A 20,679-nucleotide genomic window follows, 5' to 3' on the forward strand; every position below is an offset into this window, starting at 1 on the left:
TATCAGCACCGAAACTACTTCGGTAATAACTAATTAAAATAATTTTTCAAAGTAATTGTCTTAATTAAAACTATGATATATTTGCAAGTATAAAATTATGTAATTAAAAATAATATCGCAAAGGTATGAAGTTAGAAAATCACTTATTCAATTGCAATTTAATTTATTATTTATCTATATTCAATTAAATATTTTGTTGATAAAATTAAAAATAACTCGATCTCTCTCATTTTTGTAAATCATTGGAAAATTATTTGTGAGTTACATATATGTAAAGGGAATAGCTTTGCATTTTTTTGGTCTATTTTTCATTTTAGTTTTAACCCAAAAGTCCATAGTAATTGAGTCTTGAAAGCAAAAAACAAAAAGAACTAAGAAAATACACAGGATAATTTACTACTTTTAAGATTTTCTTGTCATATTCTTACTACTTTTAAGTTGGAAAAAATAATTTAAAAGTCTAATGAGTTATGATATATATCGTCCAACTGCTAATGCCATTACAACGGCATTGGCGGCTCAAAATTCCAATGTGTTCCTGGGACCCTTTAATGCGATTTAGACGTAATATTCCACGATATATTTGCAATACATATATACATACATGTAGAGAAGAACAGTCGATACACATAAGTAGCTACTAGTCCTATCAGTTAATTAAATAGCTAGGAAGAACCCCAACAACAAAAACATAAAATAATAATGAATAGTATTCATACCAAACACACTACTATTAATCAAACTAGTAACTCCATTAGCAAAGCTTCCACCGACAGTATTTGTGGTCAAGACCACGACAGTCCAGTCTTCCTCAGTGCCAATTCCAGCTCCACTATACTTAGAATTGTTAAGGTATCCAGCATGTCGAGACAGAGTATAGTTCGTGAGCACGAGGGTCGCAACACGATCGTGGACGCAAACCGGGAGGATAACGCCTTCCGTTGTCGTGTTAATGTCTATGTCGCACTTGTCTAACAGTTTGGGATACTGAGAAAATTGAGATGCCGGAGCAGGAGTAATGCCGCCACTGGGGCATGGTTGGTTTTCCAACTCCTCTGCGATTTCATCTGCTAGGCAATCTGCCTTGTCGTGCTTCGTTAGGGCTGGTAAGTTGTGAGATTGCCGGTAACTGTTGATACCGGAAAGGACGTGGCCTTCTTCATCTGCAATAATATGATCATGTCAACATTTTAAAAGATGGTGAAGCAAAAAGTGTTGGGAGGAAAGGTTGAAATTTTCTCTCATGCGCAAAATTTGTTTATAGTATAACGTTTCCGTATCTAACTTCTTAGAAATTAATTAAAGATTTAGTTATTCAGCGTTTTATACAAAAAGCAGCTTATTAGTTTTAGTACTCCAATTTTTATACGCTAGCATGTATCAGTATTACTCTGATCAGTATACACAATATAGTTGTTAACCACTATCACATCATTTTAAAGGTAACTTTTAAGTAATATATTCATAATAAAGTAAAATAAATACTCTAACGTAATAAGTAATAAAACAAGGGGGTAAACTATACTGTGAGTTGATTACACTATTGGTGAAAATAAATGCAAAAAGCTTGTTTGGAAGGTTAGGAACGAAGAATCTCTTTATGATAAAGAGATTCATTTTGCAAGTTCGTTATTACGGGTAGTTCCTATAAAGAATCGAACTAATAACGTATACAATACTTGAATTTTCGATGTAGATGCTACATAGTTGGTTCTCATCCTTTAGAGACTATGAGTGTAATAAGAACATCCGTCGACAAAAGGATCATCCTAAGACAGTGTTGTGAAAAAGCGTTGAAGCACTCGCTTTAAGCGTGAAGCGAAGCGAGGCGAGGCTCTAGCACTTCAATACCGTGAAGCGAAGCGATTTCAGAAAAGCGTGCGCTTCATGGGAGAAGCGAGAAGCCCGTTTCATGTAGAAGCGAGAAAAAAGACCGCTTATTTGGAAAAAGCGGATAGTGAAAAAAATAATCTCAGTATTAAAAAATTTATAGAGAAAATCATTCATATTTTTCCTCATAATTGTATATTAAGAAAAATTATAAAGTTAACTTAGTGCTATTGCCATGAAGGTCTAATAGCAAAAGCATGAATCACTTGTCTGCCACAAAGTCCAAAAGGTTACACTCAGAGGATTGATAATTAGGTATAGATTAATTTAATACTTTGCTCACTTCCATTTCATTTTTGTTTGAAACTATTTTTTTTTATTCAATCCAGATATAATATTAATATTTAATTAGAAAGCTAATCAAAATTACTTATAAGAATACTACTGATCTGCTCACTTTATATGACTTTTTCCATTTTATTTTTATTTGACACTATTTTTCTTATTAGCCCGTCCAGATATAATATTAACATTTTTATAATTTCTTAATTAAAAGCTTTTATTTCTACACAAATACTATGATATGCTTACACTCACAATTTCTAAAGGTTCGATTTGGTACTCTTTCCGTTTCAATTTGATTGTTTGGTTTTGACTTAATACAAAGTATTAGAAAAAAACTTATGAATCTTGTGATCTTAAACTAAAGATATATTAATTGTATTTAAATATCTTTTAATCTTATAGTTTTAAGGGGAGTACTTTAAGGGGCAAGGAAAAAAGAGTAGCTACAGGTTCAAGTTCAAATAGAAGTAGAACTCTTGTTGATGAGTCCTCCGATGAAGAAGATGAGGACCAAGTAGAACCCTTGTTGATGGCACTTCAAGAGTTTGAGGATCTTGTTGAAGAATAGGATTTTGCTCTTTTTGTGATTTGGTTATGCATTTGCTTTATATGTTGTTACTTATGAGGATTATTGACTATCTATTTACTTTTTAATCTAAGTCTTTTGAGTTCTTGATTATTTATCTATGCATATTTTATATTTTATATTTTTATACTAAATAGCGCTTTTTCTGAAAAAAGCATGCGCTTCGCTTCACGCTTCTCGCTTCTGTGAAGCGAGCCCCCATCGCTTTTTTCCGCTTTGCTTCTCAAAACACTGCCCTAAGATGATCATCTCGTGGCTATTGAGAACGAATGAAATCAGATGGTTCTATTTCTCAATCAAAGGCGCGAAGTGAAAAGGAAAAGGTGCCGACTCTTATGAAGAGTTGTGAAAGTTCCAGACTTTTTGAAGAATTGTTACTTTTCTGAAAGGTTGATTAAGGTTGAGATTTTTACAATAAGACAATAAGGCATGCAATAGGCATGCACAATAAACATTTGTTCACACTATTGTAGTCTATTTAGAGGATTTTCCTCTTATTTTTCAATGAACAAATTTCTGAATTTCCTCTTCTACTGCTAAATCTAATATTCTAGGTGTATTTTAGTCTTCTACTGAAGAACAAATTTCTGGACTTCCTCTTCTACTGCTAAATCTAATATTCTGTGTGTACTCTAGTCTTCTACTGCTAATCTAATATTCTATGTACTTTAGTCTTTACTGTTGTTAAATGGTTCGTATAGACCGACCCAGATCTCGTACCTGTCCCCGATGAAATTCAGAATGAAATGGTTCGATGTCATCATGATTTTAGATATCAATACATGAGATCATTCTATGTTGAGAGGAGGATATATTTCATTAACGTCGGATAATTAAGAAGGGGAATAATTTCTACCATTAATGGATTCGATTTTCTTCTCATCAAAATATTATTTTTGTTTTTCTTACGGATTCTGTTATCATTACTAATTTTAATTTCTGATTTTGAAAACTAACTTGCCAGAAATTTTGTTGTTTATTATTTCTATAAAAGTTTTTGTCCTATAAAAGTTTTTATCCTACAATTATTTTTGTAGGACTGGATAACAACTTAGTGTACTGTTGGTTCAAATACTAACAACATATTTATTTTGATGGTTACTTTACATTTTATGATTTTATTATATATACTATATCGTTTAATCTGTTACATCTATTGTCACGTAACTAAGGAAATCCCCCTGATCTGGTATGATGCCGGCATCCTTACTTTTTTTTTCTTCAGTTTTTCTTTGCTCAATATCTAATAATTATATTTTACCTTTTACTATATCCTTCTTCAAGTGTGAAATTATGTAATGACAAAAAATAATACAACGTATTTCAATAGTATATAAGTTAAAACAACAAAGTACGATACAATACAACACTATATATTATAGTCCCTCCGTTTTTAATTTGCTAAATTAAATTTTGTACTTTTAGACAAATATGTAAAAAATACCAAAATATCCTTTAAGCTATTGCCCAGGAGGATAAAATACAATGTATTGTTATAATGAAATTATACGTTGGAGAAGATCTTACTTACCAGTTCTAGCGCTTTCTATTGATTCTATTTTCTATTTTTAATGTAACGATCTATGAGAGAAGGATTTTTAGAAAAGAAAACGTACCAATCCGGCAAACAAAGCAAAAACAAGCCTAAACGGTCACTGACATAGATGTCGATATTGATTGAGTTGGAGGGACTTTCGCTGATGGATATGATATTGATTGAGTTGACCTATGAGAGAAGGGTTTTTAGAAAAAAAAACATACCAATCCGGCAAACAAAGCAAAAACAAGCCTAAACGGTCACGACATAGATGTCGATATTGATTGAGTTGGAGGGACTTTCGCTGATGGATATGATATTAATTGAGTTGGAGGGACTTTCGCTGACTGAATCCATCAGTAAACCTACACCGACATCTCTCTCAGAAAAAAGGAAAATAAAAAACGAGAGAATCCTGCCTTTATTTTGACTTCCGTCAGAAATTTTACAAAAGGAGTTAAAAAAAATTAAACACGCTAATTAGAAAAGAAAAAAAATGTACTTATTCGAATTCGAACCCGCGAGACAAGCTAAGGCGAAATATTAAACCCTTTGCCATTGAGCTAGTCCTCTGGCCTATGCTCAGGGATTCAATGTTAAATATATACACATAAATTAAAAAAATTATGTTATATATAAAGTATAATTTTTTAACGAATGGATATGATATTAATTGAGTTGGAGGGACTTTCGCTGACTGAATCCATCAGTAAACCTACACCGACATCTCTCTCAGAAAAAAGGAAAATAAAGAAAAAAGGAAAATAAAAAACGAGAGAATCCTGCCTTTATTTTGACTTCCGCCAGAAATTTTACAAAAGAGGTTAAAAAAAATTAAACACGCTAATTAGAAAAGAAAAAAAATGTACTTATTCGAATTCGAACCCGCGAGACAAGTTAAGGCGAAATATTAAACCCTTTGCCACTGAGCTAGTCCTCTGGCCTATGCTCAGGGGTTCAATGTTAAATATATATACATAAATTAAAAAAATTATGTTATATATAAAGTATAATTTTTTAACGAAGGAGGTTCGAATGAACCCATGAACTGGCAATGGGTCCGCCCCTGATTACAACCTTTGAAACAAGCTTTTATATATAATGAATCAACGAAGAGCTAGCGAAAGGATTACAGAAAATGTAAGAGCGAGAGAGAGAGTGCACCATCGCAGTTCACCGTAGCCAAGATAAGGAGCGGTGCTAGAAGAAATAAAAATGTAGGAGGAGGAATCCTAAGTGACGCCATTTTACGTTTCTGATCCGAAAATCACTTGGATCAAATTTGTTCCTTTTGTTTCCAGTGGAATATGAAACTACACCAGATTTTCTTGCTGTGTAGAGTCGAATATTGGACAGTTATCTGGATATATGCCTAGTTTTCTCAAGTCCCAAAGTGAAATCGAGGGCCGTATAGAAATTTGCATGGAAGTAATAACACGTTGTGGACATGCAAAGCAGCTGACGCATAAAGTTAACCTCTGAACATACCTCTTATTGGCACCTGTAAAGTAAATCCGCATGTCTTATTTCTTGATGAGATTGAGTCTCTCTTTTTAGTTTATCTAGCTATATCTTGTAATAAAATAAAAATTAAAAATAAAAGGATAAGATCAAAACATGAGAATGGCGTTTATTAATGTTAAAATCATTTAACCAATTCTGATAATTAATTATTTTAGTAGCATATAAAAAAGCAGCGTAAAACTTACTTCAAACTTTTTTATTTAAAGAAAAAAGATAGAAAAATTGTTTGTTTTTTTTTGTTTAAGATAGATGACCTTAATTCGGCTCAAAAGCATATCAAAGCAGCCGAGGGAAAAAAAGTGTTCAAGAGCTGAAAAGTGGTCGGCGGAACACAACTAAGGGTTTAAAAAAAATAATTTTTATGTATGAAGTGTTTTTAGAATTTTGAAGTGCTGAAAGTTATTTTTATAAATAAGTAGCAGTTGAGTGTTTGGATAAAACTGCTTATGTTGAAAATAAGTGTTTGAATTTTAGGATTAAAAGAATAAAAAATGATAGTTTGGGAATTTAGTTAAAATATAAGGGATATAAAAGTAATTTTCATGGTCAAACAAAATGGCTTTAACCAATTAGAAAAAAAAGGTTAGAAATTCTAACTTTTTATTTTTGACCGACTTTAAGAACATGACTTAAAATTAGCATTAGTCAAACACGTTCAAAAGCTAAAAAGGGATTTATAAGTTGGTTTGACCAACTTAAAACCCGGGCTCTAAGTTATTATGACGTGCGTTTGGAGAGAAGTGTCCGCTGCATGCGGCTGAACAAGACACGTACTGCTACTCTTCCACCGTTTCCCTATTCCTCCTCCATACGTATAAAACACACCTCCTTAATTTACCAAGTATTTATCCATTCATCACCAACACTTTACTATTACTATTCTACGTATATATATACACAGTGGCGGATCCACCTTATGCCGAGGGTTCATCCGAACCCCCTTCGATGGAAAATTGTACTATTTATACATGGTTAAAATAATTTTTTATGTATATAAAGTAGATGTCGAACCTCCTTCGACTAGCTCGTGTGTCTAGTTTTTAGATTTTGAACCCCCTTATTTAAAATCATGGGTCCGCCACTGTATATATATATGTACCCTCGTTTGCTGCCTTGTTCAGCTAGAGCTTTGTCTTCCTCTTTCACTAACCTAATTTCTCCCTCCAGCAGCTTTCTTACAACTCTGTCTTTAAACAACACTAAGGGAAGAAGATCATATCCCCAGATTGTCAGATCAATGGCTTCAGGTGGCCAAACATTCCCACCTCAGAAACAGGAAACTCAGCCTGGCAAAGAGCATGTCATGGACCCTACTCCTCACTATTCTAGCCACGATTATAAGCCTGCTAACAAGCTTCGAGTAATTACTTCTCTTTGTCTCTCTGTACTCTTATTCTGTCCAATTTATCCATCTTTTTTACTTTGTTTTTTCACATAAAAATAAATTTGATAATTTTTTTTCTATAAAAAAATGAAATTTTAATTTATTTATTTTTATTAAAAAAATAATTCTTTTTTGAACGGACCAAGATTGAAAAGAAAAGATATAGAGCCCGTTTGGATTGGCTTTAAGTTGGTCAAAACCAATTTAAAGCCCCTTTTCAGCTTTTGGATGTGTTTGCCTAATTCTAACTTTAAGCCAGAAAGTTCTTAAAGTCAGTCAAAAATGAAAAGTTAGGATTCCTAATTTTTTTTTCTAAGTGCTTAAAGTCATTTTCTTTGACCATGAAAATTACTTTTATATCCCTTATATTTTAACTAAATTCCTAAACTACCCTTTTTATTCTTTTAACCCTAAAATTCACATAATTTTTCTCATTTAAGCACTTTTATTCAAACACTCAACTGTTTATTTATAAAAATAACTTTCAGCACTTTAAAGTTCTAAAAGCACTTCATACATAAAAGTTACTTTTTTTAAGCCCATCCAAACGTTCTCATAAGTGGAACAGAGGGAGTAGTATAACAAGTTTTTTATTTTCTTACTCCATATGAGAATGGAAAATAATATGTGATCACATTTATGAAGGGCAAAATAGCGCTGGTGACGGGAGGCGATTCTGGGATTGGACGAGCAGTGTGCCATTGCTTTGCGATGGAGGGTGCAACCGTGGCCTTCACTTATGTCAAGTCTCAAGAAGAAAAGGATGCGCAAGACACACTTAAATTGCTAATGCAAGCCAAGGCGACAGATGCGAAGGACCCAATGGCGGTGCCAACAGACTTGGGATTCGACGACAATTGCAAGAGTGTGGTGGAGGAGGTTGTGAATTCCTATGGACGTATTGATATTCTGGTGAACAATGCTGCAGAGCAGTACGAGGCTACCTCAGTTGAGGAGATCAATGAAGAAAGGCTTGAGAGAGTCTTTAGAACTAACATCTTCTCTTACTTCTTTGTCACTAGGTTGGTCCAGAAGATTAACATAATACACTCGAAAGAGGACTAAAAATTGGATTAATGACGTTTTGACAGAATTCAAGTGATGTTTTGGATGCAGGCATGCTTTGAAACATATGAAGGAAGGTAGCAGCATAATAAACACAACATCAGTGAATGCATACAAGGGGAATGCCAAGCTTCTTGATTACACAGCCACAAAGGGTGCAATTGTTGCATTTACTAGAGGACTTGCCCTTCAGCTTGTTGAGAGAGGCATACGCGTTAATGGTGTTGCCCCTGGTCCAATTTGGACACCACTGATTCCAGCTTCGTTTACTGAAGAGGAATGTGCAAATTTTGGTAAACAAGTACCAATGAAGAGGGCTGGTCAGCCTATAGAGGTGGCCCCGTCGTATGTTTTCCTGGCTTCTTGCCCTGAATCCTCCTATATAACTGGCCAAGTCATCCACCCTAATGGTACGCTGAGCTTTTACATAACCAAGTTGCTAACTAATACGTTATCCTTGGATCGAGCATATAATCTGAATGTTGTATGTTGTTGGTTTGCAGGTGGGACGATAGTCAATACTTGAAGTCTCTTTGGGAGCTTTTGTCGGTTTTCATGGGAAGCTATGATATGTTTTTTTTAGTTTTGAATGTACTATCTATGTTTTGTACTATGGTCTTCACAGTGAAGTGGTATCGATAGAATAATACTCCACCCAGTATGTTTATAAGTTAAGCAATGTAAGATACTCTCTTTTGTCTCTATTAAGTGTTGCAGTGCAATATACTCTTTTGTGTCTCCATCTGTGTGTGCGCTGGGGTTTCCCTTAAAATAAGGTTTTTATCAACTATTACATATGTCCGGAAGAAGCCGGTAGCAACTAGATAACGAAATTAAACAAATTAGAGGACAAGTAAATAGCAGGGAACCAAGAGAATTTCGGAACTAGAATTAATTAGCATGTACTTCCAATCATCAAAACGAGGAATTCTCCCATTACCATTTATATTTTTGTCAAAGAAGAAATAGGAAGAAAAATAATGAAATTCATTTATATGATTATTGCAAGTTCTCAAAACCTGAACTACAACAAAGTCGATGGCAGGGATCTGAGCTTCTTTAGATTGCGAAGCGCACTCCATGTCCACATTCAAGAGTGCAGAGACGGATCTCATGACAAATTGCCTCCGTTGTCTCCAATATCAGGAATGCCACTATATGACAATTCTACGCCATTTCCACCAATTCCAGCAAGCAGGCATTGGAAGCCGCATGCTTCTAAATCAGCTACCACTTTATCAACGACTGTTCCTGACAGAACTGGAAAATGTTGTCAAGGAAAGTTTTAAAGAAGACTCGGATGAAATGTGGGAACTCGGCAGCACTCATGATCTATGCTATTTATGGGAAAGATTGGAATGAGTAGTGTCTAGTGGTTGGTTTTTCAGACAAGTCAAAGATCAAGTATAGCAGCCAAGAAGAGATGGATAAAGCACTGTAAAATAGCTGTAGAATTATATATAACACAGTAAATTAGCTGCAGAATCATGTAATTTCAATCAATTAACGAATGCTTTCATGTGAATATTTTCATTGTTCTAAGCAAATAAAATGAAAAAATTGGCAACCAGTGGAACACGCAGCGGATGTGAAACGGTGAGCAGTAGAAAGCAAATATTACATATTCCTGACTCACTTGGTTAAGGCAAAGATTGCAATTGTACTTTCAAATAAGATGCTGGTTCCACAAGCAAAAAGCTTATGCCACTATGCGGAAAATGTGAAGTGATAAAGAATGTTGTCCTATCTCTTGTGAAAGTACAAGCAAAGTTGACTCAATAGTATCAAAAGTTGAAGCAAACTAAACACGAAATCAATTTTATAGGCATATAGAGTTGTGTTCCAGTGAATAACTTTTTACCCTTTTAGAGTGATGTTCAAGAACCTAATCTTTATGTTCATAGGAATGGCCAATTGAGCCCATTTATGACCCCAGGTAAAGCAGATGGAATTTAGAGGTAAAATCAAAATGATGAAAAGCTATTTCCTGGAGAAATAAAAGTAACTCCAAAATTGTCAATATTGAATAGAGATACCATATAAATAACACGTTGTGAAGGAAAATAAATTAAAGGATACGGGTTGGTAGTAATGTCAAAACACAGCCTCCACCACCAGCTCCAGTTAACTTGGTAGACAGTTTGAACTTTAGAGTCGTTCGAAGAACAGTTTCTATGGAAGCATGGCTAACACCCATGCACTGAAGCAATCCTTGGTTCATCACCATCAACTCTGCCAGTTTTTCTTCTTTCTCAGTTATGGCAAGATCATCTGAGACAGGTGATTGAATAATAGCAGCAACTTCATTACTGATAGAATCCACTGCAGTAAACACAGAAGCCATTGCAGTCGGATGCCTTAAGGTCCTTTCGGAGACGCTAGTTACCAATGCCTTTGTATTTCTCCCAACCTTTGTGTTAGTGATCAGCATTTTAAGTGGCATATTTGTTTTGAGGCGTGTCAAATCACCTGACTTGAACTTGATCATGTTTCCTGTGGGTAAAGTTTATATGTTGGGAAGTTATTAGATTCCTGACATAGCCCGACATTGAATATCTGAAAATTAGAAGTATTCTATGTTTCTTGACCATAGAAAAAAAATCTACCAAGGAGAATAATTTAGGCAAAATCATTTACAGATACCTTGATGATAGTAGGAGGAAAAGAAGGGCAAGTGGCTATAAAACCCCGTGTCCCAAAACAATTGCCACATAAAAGGAAAAGAATTTCAAAACACTCCCAATGCACATGAGAGAAATTAACATTGTAATTCAGGAGCTTCCCTAAGCATAAATCTTATGTTGCCAAGCAGACCTCAATTTTACAATAGCTCATCTGTTCTAATTAGATAACCTTCTGTAACAGGTCATTACCTTCATGAATAGCAAATTCAGATTCTCTAGTGGATCTAAGACCTCATTGTGTGTTTTGCGAGACCAAATATAAACAGGACATACATGTGAAGTTTATTCGGTAGAACTGCAAAAGAAGAAGAGAGAACAATTCTCTTCTCCCTGCAAACAAAAAGTTATAATTATTGAGCAACATAGAACATGCAAAGTGAAAAAAAATTGCATTTCCTTTTGTGAGTGAGTAATGATATGTTTAGATTGTGACTGGCAGAATCTTTTCCATGCTGACTGTACCCATTTACCCTAAAATGAATATTTTCTGTCTCCGGTGCTTCCATCATGTCTAAATAGCCAAAGACAAAACAAGTGGGAAACGAGCATAATTTAACTTGTAAGGCAAGGTTTCTTTGTTTCAAGTTACTTCCTCTAAACTTTACTTTTGCTATGGGTGTGGACATGAAGAGGTTAACTTGTTTGCTAAAAATTACCACAGAAGTAAAAGATCTGTTGATATTAAAAGGAGCTTAACATTTACATTGTCTGCAGGTCTTGCTTGATTCTGGTCTGATGAGGACACACGTCCTCATTTATGGCAATATAACACATATAGCTCCCAAACAAACAACGAAGATGTCTTTAATCATACGACATATATTTGAGACACCTGGGGAGATTTAAAGACTTATACAGAAGATAAAATAAGTGTTGCTAACATTGTTATAATCCATATTTGAATCTCAATAATTCTTCATGGATCACTAAGGATACAATACATCTTATTCATATCACGGTTCCAAAAGCATAATTACCAAACGAAAAAAACTGCAACTGTTTGAAGTGGATGTTCAAGATGAATTTAACAAGAAGATTTTACACAAAAGTAGGAGAACACAGCATACCAACTGCTGGTCTAACATAGAGAAAGGAATACTTTTAACAAGCCTAATGAATTCCTCTTGTGAAACTTTTATAAACACAATTCTCCTTAGATTAGCTGTTATTCTAGAGTCATTTAAGGCAGCAAGACATGTATAAACTAAAATGTTTATTAGTGACTATGGTACTACTAATTAAAATCTCGAGTATAATGTTTAATTATGGGAGGCTTTCAAGTTAATCACGTGCTTTTTCTTGCACCCACAAGTTCTTTAAGATATCTTCTTTTATTATTTAAATAAATGCTTATTAACTCCCACAGTCCCACCAATTTCTCACTTCTCAGTCACAAATTAGCATATTTGCTTTTAACCCGCTTAAGCAAAAAGTAGAGATATTTCTACGCTTTCATGTCCCTTGTCAGCTTGACTGGGATGTTTTCTGTTTGTTCTGTGATTGCTTAACATATCATAAAAGGAAAGCAGATATGGTAACTATGGCTACTGTTACATACCGTACGTGCTCACTGTGTTGTCAATACCAGATGGCTTCCCATGAATTATTTTCTCGCCTTCAAAAGCCCATTTATTCACCAATTCCAGCTCACTCTCTCCAAATACTTGCCAACCTTGGTGGCTGAAATCCATAGTGACTGAATCTGACAAAGCAAGAATGGCTGCGGAGAGTGCAACACAAAAAGCTGCAGACGAACCTAAGCCTGATCCCAGTGGAAGCTCAGAATTGACAACTGCTTTAGCTGGTTTGCATCTAATAAGGCAATCAAAGAGAAAGTCAATGTGATATTATGAAAACTGTTTTATGAATGTCAAGTAGTCAAGTAAAGGAATGGAAGTTAATACCCATGGATTGAGGTGAACAGCCAAAGAAAAGCTGTGACACCAGCTGCGAGACCTATATTTGCCTCAGGAATGTTCTGCTCATCGACTAGAGAAGCAATTAATTTAAGTGTCTCCAGAGAACATGAAGAAGGTGGAATCGGAGTTTCCAAGTTTGGAAAAGCCTCTTTAATTCTTGCAACTGGCCAGGAAAATTCTAAGGACACATCCTTGAGCTGGAGGCTTAGTGTTTCGTCATTATCTATTCCCCCGAAGAAAATAAGAAGAAAAGAAACATAATTTAAGTAAAACTAAATGAAGAAACCAGTAAACATATTAGGATCATCATGAAAAGGAAACAACAGTTTGGGTAAAAGCGATTTTTCTTTTTATGGTCCGTCAAAGAAAAATAATCTGCTTTAGACTAGTAAAAGTTGAATTTAAGTGAATTTATCATGTTGCTATCTTGGTTCATCCATATTTAGGATAGACTTAACATATGCGACAAATCCTAGAGGTCAGTTAGAACTCCAGTATCTCATCTCAATATTGGAGTAGCAGCAGTAAACAATGATCATAACACAGTAACATTAACTAATTAGTCAGTCCCATTAACAACTAAAAGCCTAAAATTCAACCATCAGAATACAATCTCCACACTTCATTAAATAAAATTATACATTTTTTGAGGAAACTCTGTCTCTTAAGGTGCCTTCACAATGAAGAAAAACCGTCTTTGATGGATCATTTCTCAGTGTTTGATCAGTTGCAAAGGTTGGCAACAAAAGTCAACATACATGATGTAGGATAAAGTGCGACGATTGTGTTCTAACATACTTCTTCTAATTATAGGACGACAACACTTTCTAAACATTGATTGAATTGAGATATTTATGAAAAGGAGAAGAGAGTTTAAAAGCATAAAATTGAAAATCGTTCAAGTCAACTAGAGAACCGGACAGGATTTCTCCTAAAGTTCAAAAAAATTCCAGAATCGAGCTCAATAAAAGTCTCAAACACACGATTGATTTCGGAATTAAGAACTCAACAACCTCAATTGGGAATCATAGGCAGCAAATTAGATTCAGAAATCTCATTTACAACTAATTCGGGGGTAGAATGTATACCAGCAGGAGTAGGGAAACGAAGGGAGACGTAAGTGTAGAGATCAATGGAGGCGGCGACGGCAGCTGATCCGTGAACCACAGCATGTTCTCCAGTCACAATGATTTTCCCTGGGGCTCTAGCTCTCACCTCCATTTTTTTTCTCGTTCCTGAGATACGAATCGGTACCTACATATAAATATAAAGATCAGATGGTGGAGAGTCAGAAGGAGACTGCTGTTGGCTGAGTATGGCTGCTGGACTGGTGGAGTGTGGGCTACCGCAATTGGTAGAATTATACCTTACCAATTAATTAGACGGAGGAAATAAGGGAGAAGAAAGAAGAAAACAGAAGAGAAATGATAGTTTTTCTTTTTCAATATCTATATCATTTGTATATGTGCGTTCTTGCCTATTTATAGGCATAGTATGAAGACCAAATACCAAGTTGCCCACTTAAAAATGGGGCCCACTTGGAAAGAAATGGACATATTGCTAGATGAAAAAGACATTCAATTTGCAATACTCCTCCTTGGATGTCTTACGTAAAGAAAACTTTACTAAACATAATATACATATTTATCGTGAACATCCATAAATCTTGTGTCTACATATCTGGTAATACGCCTTGAGTGCTGCCTCATTAAAAACCTTATCAAGAAAATCCAATGGGACAAAACCTTGAGTAAGGAAAAAAGAGTACAACGCGTACTTTACTCCCCTTAATAAAAACTTCATTTGATATTTTGGAGCCGGTGCATTCCAATCTTATATCTTAGTTTCTCAAAAGTTGATGTTGGTAATGCATTTGTGAATAAATCTGCAAGATTATCACTTGAACGAACTTGTTGCATATAATATCACCATTCTTCTGTAGATCATGTGTGAAGAAGAATTTTGGTGAAATATATTTCGTTCTGTCTTCTTTTATGAAGCCACATTTTAATTGAGTTATGCACGCGGCATTGTCTTCGAATATAACTGTGAGTACTTTGACATCATTTTTCAGGCCACATCTTTCTTTGATGAACTGTATCATTGATCTCAACCACACACATTCTCTACTTACTTCATGAATTGTTATTATTTCAGCACGATTTGAAGAAGTAGCAACAACAGACTGTTTTGTAGAATGCCATGATATAGCAGTTCCTCCGTGTGTAAATAGATAGCCTGTTTGAGATTGAGCTTTATGTGGATCTGATAAATAACCTGCATCTGCATAACTAATAAGGTCTGCACAACCTTTGTTAGTATAAAACAAACTCATATCAATAGTACCCTTTAGGTATCGCAAAATATGTTTGATACGGTTTCAATGTCTTCGCGTTGGGGATGAACTATACCTTGCCAACAAATTAACAGAAAATGTTATATCAGGTCTGGTTGCGTTAGCAAGATACATAAGTGCACCAATTGCACTGAGTTATGATACTTCAAGACCAAGAAGTTCTTCATCCTCTTCTAGAGGTCGAAATGGATCTTTTTCCACTTCAAGTGATCGAACAACCATTGGAGTACTTAATGGATGTGTTTTGTCCATGTAAAATCTTTTTAAGATTTTCTCAGTGTAGGAAGATTGGTGGACAAAGACCCCGTCTGCTAAATATTCAATTTGTAGACCTAGACAAAGTTGTCTTTCCAAGGTCTTTCATCTCAAATTCTTTCTTTAGATACTCAATCGCCTTTTGGACCTTTTTAGAGGTTCCAATGAGATTTATGTCATCAACATAAACGGCGAGTATAACAAACTCTGATTCTTTTTTTCTTAATGAAAATACATGGACAAATAACATCATTTATATAACCTTCATTTATTAAGTACTCACTAAGGCGATTATACCACATATGCCCAGATTGTTTTAAACCATATAATGATCTTTGCAGTTTTATTGAGTACATCTCCTGAGACTTATTACATGCTTCAGGCAATTTTAATTCTTCTGGGATTTTCATGTAAATTTCATTATCAAGTGAACCATAAAGGTAAGTTATAACTACATCCATTAGATGTATTTCCATATTTTAATATACAGCTAGACTGATGAGATATCGAAATGTTATTCAATCCATAACAGGTGAATATGTTTCTTCTTGAGAGAATCTTTGTGCAACAAGGCGTGCCTTGTATCTTACAATTTCATTTCTCTCATTTCATTTTCGCACAAAACCTCATTTATAGACAACTGATTTTACACCTTCAGGGGTTTGGACTACAGGTCCAAAAACATCACGTTTAGCAAGTGAGTCTAATTCTGATTGAATTGTCTTTTGTCATTCTGGCTAATCACATCTACATCGACATTCTTCGATGGATTTAGGCTCACGACTTTCATTATCTTGCATGAGGTTAATTGCAACATTATATGTAAAAATATTATCAATCGTGATTTTTGATCGGTCTAAATTTATCTCATCACCGGTAGAACTTATTGAAAGTTCTTCATTCACTTGAGTCTCAGATTCACTAATTTCTTCACTAATATCAGGATTACTCAAATCTTGACCTTCTTCAGAAAGTTCTTGTGTATTATCATCTTTATTATTTCTCACGCTTCTCTTTTTATGATTTTTATCCTTTGAACCCAATTATCTACCACGCTTCTGGCGTGTTTGGGATTCAGAAGCTATGATACTAGTAGATGGTCCTTTTGAGACATCAATCCGGATAGGCACATTCATTGCAGGGATATGTGACTTAGTTATCCATTTCAAATCAGTAAATGCATCTGGCATTTGATTTGCTGTTTTCTATAATTGGATGATCTTGTGGACCTCCTGCTCACATGTGCGGGTGCGTGGATCACAATGAGATAGTGATAAAACTTTCCACGTAATTTATTTTTCGGGTTCCTTTTTCTCTCCCCTAATAGCGGAAAAGTTATTTCATCAAACCGATAATCTACAAATCGAACAGTGAATAAGTCTCTAGTCAACGGTTCAAGGTATTGAATTATGGAGGATGAGTCAAACCCAAAATATATGCCCAACCTTTATTGAGGGCCCATCTTTGTACGTTTTGGTGGAGCTACAGGCACGTATACCGTACAACCAAAAATTCTTAGATGGGCTATATTTGACTTATGACCAAATACTAATTATGACGGTGAGTATTTATTATAATATGTCAGTGTGAGATGTACAAGTGCTGCTGCATGAAAGATAGCATGACTCCAAACAATAATTGACAATTTTGTTTTCATTAGTAGAGGTCTTGCTATCAATTGTAGACGCTTTATAAATGAATCTGCAAGGCCATTTTGAGTATGAACATGAGCAACAGGATTTTCAATTTTTATCCCAATTGATAATCAATAATCATTAAAAGCTTGGGATGTAAATTCTCCAGCATTATCAAGGCGAATAGCCTTAATTGGATAATTTGGAAATTGCGCTCTCAATCTTATTATTTGTGCTAACAACTTCGCAAATGTCAGGTTGCGGGATGATAAGAGGCACACATGAGACCATCTAGATGATGCATATATTAGAACCATAAAATATCTAAACAATCCACTAGGTGGATGAATAGGTCCACATATATTTCCATGTATACGTTCTAAAAAGCTAAGAGATTCGATGCCAACCTTCAAGGTCGATGGTCTGACAATTAATTTGCCTTGATAACAAGTAGCACATGAAAATTCATCATTCATAAGAATTTTCTGGTTCTTTAACGGATGTCCAGTTGAATTTTCAAGAATTCGTCTCATTATTATTGATCCAGGATGACCTATTCGATCATGCCATAGCACAAATGTATTTAGATCAGTAAACTTCTAGTTTACGATCATATGTGCTTCAATTGCACTAATTTTTGCATAATATAGGCCAGACGACAAAGTTGGTAATTTTTCCAAAACATATTTCTGGCCTGAGACACTCTTGTTTATACCAAGATATTCAGTATTCATTTCATTTAGTGTCTCAACATAATATTCATTTCTGCGGATATCTTTAAAACTTAACAATTTTTTTGGAGATTTAGAAGAGAATAGTGCATCTTCTATAACAATTTTTCTCCCCTTAGGCAGAATTATAATAGCTCTATCGGAGCCTTCAATCATTTTTGAATTGCCAGAAATTGTAGTAACATTTGCTTTCCTTCTAAGTAAGTTGAAAAAATATTTCTCATCTTTAAAAATAGCATGAGTTGTTCCACTATCAATTACACAAATATCCTCGTGATTTATCATTGATCTAAATAAAATTAGAGGCATATCCATATTTTTCTGCTAAAAATATAGCTCAAAGCGACAGAGGCTCGTGTTGATAACGTGTTAAGAAATATACTAGTTTAACAATTAAAAGGAGAAACAGTAACAAAAAGATTAATAAATAGAGAGAGAGAGAGAGAATTTAGAGGAGAACAGAAGAGGAAGCAGTGTATGAGCCCGTTTGGATGGGCTTAAAAAAGTAACTTTTATGTATGAAATGCTTTTAGAACTTTGAAGTGCTGAAAGTTATTTTTATAAATAAGCAGTTGAGCGTTTGGATAAAAGTGCTTATGATGTGAATTTTAGGATTAAAAGAATAAAAAAAGATAGTTTGGAAATTTAGTTAAAATATAAGGGATATAAAAGTAATTTCCATGGTCAAACCAAATGGCTTTAAGCACTAAAAAAAAAGTTAGAAATCCTAACTTTTCATTTTTGACTGACTTTAAGAACTTTATGGCTTAAAGTTAGCATTATGAAAATACGTCCAAAAGCTAAAAAAAGACTTTAAGTTGGTTTTGATCAACTTAAAACCCATCCAAACGGGCTCTATATATTTTCTATCTTTCTGTGTTCTTTCATTGCCTATATATATAGGCACAAGAATATGATTACAAGGTAATTTGCCCACTTAGAAAACATCCAATACCTAACAAAATTGTCCTTTTTGTTGTTTCTGACATCCCTTACCAAACCCCTCTCATTGTTAGGCATGTGCTTTGAATCCCTTAGCCCCTTCTTTTCTCTTCATAACTGATACACGAGCACGTGCTCCAATATCCTATATTTTATTTTACGTAGCATAAATAAAATTTTAAAAAGTAAAATTACACGAAATAGATCACTTGTAAAATTATTTATCTTCTTGTCCCATTTTTTCTTTTTTAATTTATAATCTATCAGAGTATATTATACTTTGATGGTATCAAATTTTTTTTTTTGATATCAAGCAGTTTCGTTAAAGCACTGTCTCTTTCTTCTTGATATAATCAGAGTATATATATATTCTCATTGTATCAAACATGTATTTAAGCCACTGTCTCCTCCCTTGCTTTTCTTTGATACCATCGGAGTATATTATACTTTGATGGTATGAAGCATTTTATCAAACAATTTGTTCTTGATACTATTTGAGTATATTATATACTCTCATGGTATCAAATGTGCGAGATAATTAAAAATAAAGAGTATGAAAATAATGGAATATTCAATAATATATAGTTAAGCCAAACAAGCTATAAATCAGGTTTAGTGTTGCATAATATTTTATAATGAATCATGTGCCATAAATATTTTCTAAATATTTTCTCCCATTAGACATGAAGTGTAACTTTCCCTTGATATTCCAATGCCGAGTCAAGGCCAACTGGACTATAAAGTCACTGGAACAATGGTTTGGGGCCCCAATTTTCCTATTATATATAAATATTGTTATGAAGAAATTTGTGTGCTGTTAAATTTGAATTTTTTTTTAGATAAAAATATAATGATTTTTTACCTTATTTAATGTGAAGATCATTATAATTGAGAAATTGAGTAATTTTTAGGTAATTATAGTATCATTTCTTACGTGGCTACCTATCTTGTTTCATCATATATCCCGATGATTAACATAAACCCACATAATTATTCTTATATTTACCTTGTTCATTCCCTTTTCACTATTTCTATTCTCTTATTATTGTTTATGAAAATTTGGATTTAGGCCCCCAATTTTGTTGAGACGGCCTTGTGTCACGTGATACATCTAAGACCACAATATTTTAAAATATTTTGCTATATTATATATATTTAATTTAAATCCATAAAATTCAAAAAAAAATCTTATTTTTAAAAGTCTTCAGTGACATATAAATTAAAATATGTCACATAAATAGAGTGATTCTCGGGAAGAATTACACACTTCCTAGTTCCTCCTGGACATTTGCATTCGTACTATAAACATTTCACTTGTGATACAAATATGAAATATTACAGAAATACTTTTATATATTTATGTGGCAGAATTATATTACAATATAATTTAAAAGAAATATGAATAATGGTCTAAAATTAAATGTGTTACAAATTAAACTTTAGGGAGATCCGTGTAGTGTTCAATAACTTTTTAAAAAGATAATAGAATAACTATGTTTTGATTAGCATAGTGAGAACTAAATAGACTATTATATGAGAGGAAAATACTCTCTGTGCAGTAGTTCATGGTCGACAGCTGAAAATAATTTTTCTGTAGGAATAATATATGTAGTCCCAAGTTGAAAACTTTATTCTACAATAATCTTCAAATTATTTGGGATATTTTTCTAAACATTCCTAACTTCAGGTAAAATATGTTAAAGATTTTTTTTCAGACTTGGAGGTCCGCCCATCCAAATTTGATCAAATCTGTATCCAGCATATCAATTTGGAAACTATAAATATTTTAAATATTAATCTTTAGGTATTAACTTATTACTGTAATAATTCAGATTTAAATGTTACTAATCTTTAGTTATAACTTATTAATAATTCTGCTTAATTTGC

The 20,679-nt window shown here is 33.9% G+C and overlaps 3 protein-coding genes across 3 annotated transcripts; 1 reads left to right on the forward strand and 2 right to left on the reverse strand.

Annotated features, from left to right (window-relative positions):
* Nucleotides 1-587: 587 nt before the first annotated feature.
* LOC129883989 (uncharacterized GPI-anchored protein At3g06035-like) lies at nucleotides 588-5,544 on the reverse strand. The gene is made up of 2 exons (XM_055958379.1): nucleotides 5,463-5,544; nucleotides 588-1,163 (listed from the first exon to the last, which is right to left on the reverse strand). The coding sequence occupies exons 1-2, from the start codon at nucleotides 5,542-5,544 to the stop codon at nucleotides 658-660; spliced, it is 588 nt and encodes a 195-aa protein (XP_055814354.1). The 3' UTR covers nucleotides 588-657.
* A 1,392-nt stretch (nucleotides 5,545-6,936) lies between these two features.
* On the forward strand, nucleotides 6,937-9,001 carry LOC129886214 (NADPH-dependent aldehyde reductase 1, chloroplastic-like). The gene is made up of 4 exons (XM_055960796.1): nucleotides 6,937-7,182; nucleotides 7,852-8,228; nucleotides 8,323-8,681; nucleotides 8,775-9,001. Exons 1-4 carry the CDS (start codon nucleotides 7,060-7,062, stop codon nucleotides 8,795-8,797), a joined length of 882 nt encoding a protein of 293 aa, XP_055816771.1. The 5' UTR covers nucleotides 6,937-7,059; the 3' UTR covers nucleotides 8,798-9,001.
* A 147-nt stretch (nucleotides 9,002-9,148) lies between these two features.
* LOC129886213 (mevalonate kinase) lies at nucleotides 9,149-14,334 on the reverse strand. The gene is made up of 5 exons (XM_055960795.1): nucleotides 13,963-14,334; nucleotides 12,860-13,097; nucleotides 12,514-12,767; nucleotides 10,351-10,764; nucleotides 9,149-9,531 (listed from the first exon to the last, which is right to left on the reverse strand). The coding sequence occupies exons 1-5, from the start codon at nucleotides 14,093-14,095 to the stop codon at nucleotides 9,383-9,385; spliced, it is 1,188 nt and encodes a 395-aa protein (XP_055816770.1). The 5' UTR covers nucleotides 14,096-14,334; the 3' UTR covers nucleotides 9,149-9,382.
* Nucleotides 14,335-20,679: the final 6,345 nt, after the last annotated feature.

This window comes from Solanum dulcamara, chromosome 4, assembly GCF_947179165.1.
Source record: "Solanum dulcamara chromosome 4, daSolDulc1.2, whole genome shotgun sequence".
Taxonomy (NCBI): domain Eukaryota; kingdom Viridiplantae; phylum Streptophyta; class Magnoliopsida; order Solanales; family Solanaceae; genus Solanum; species Solanum dulcamara.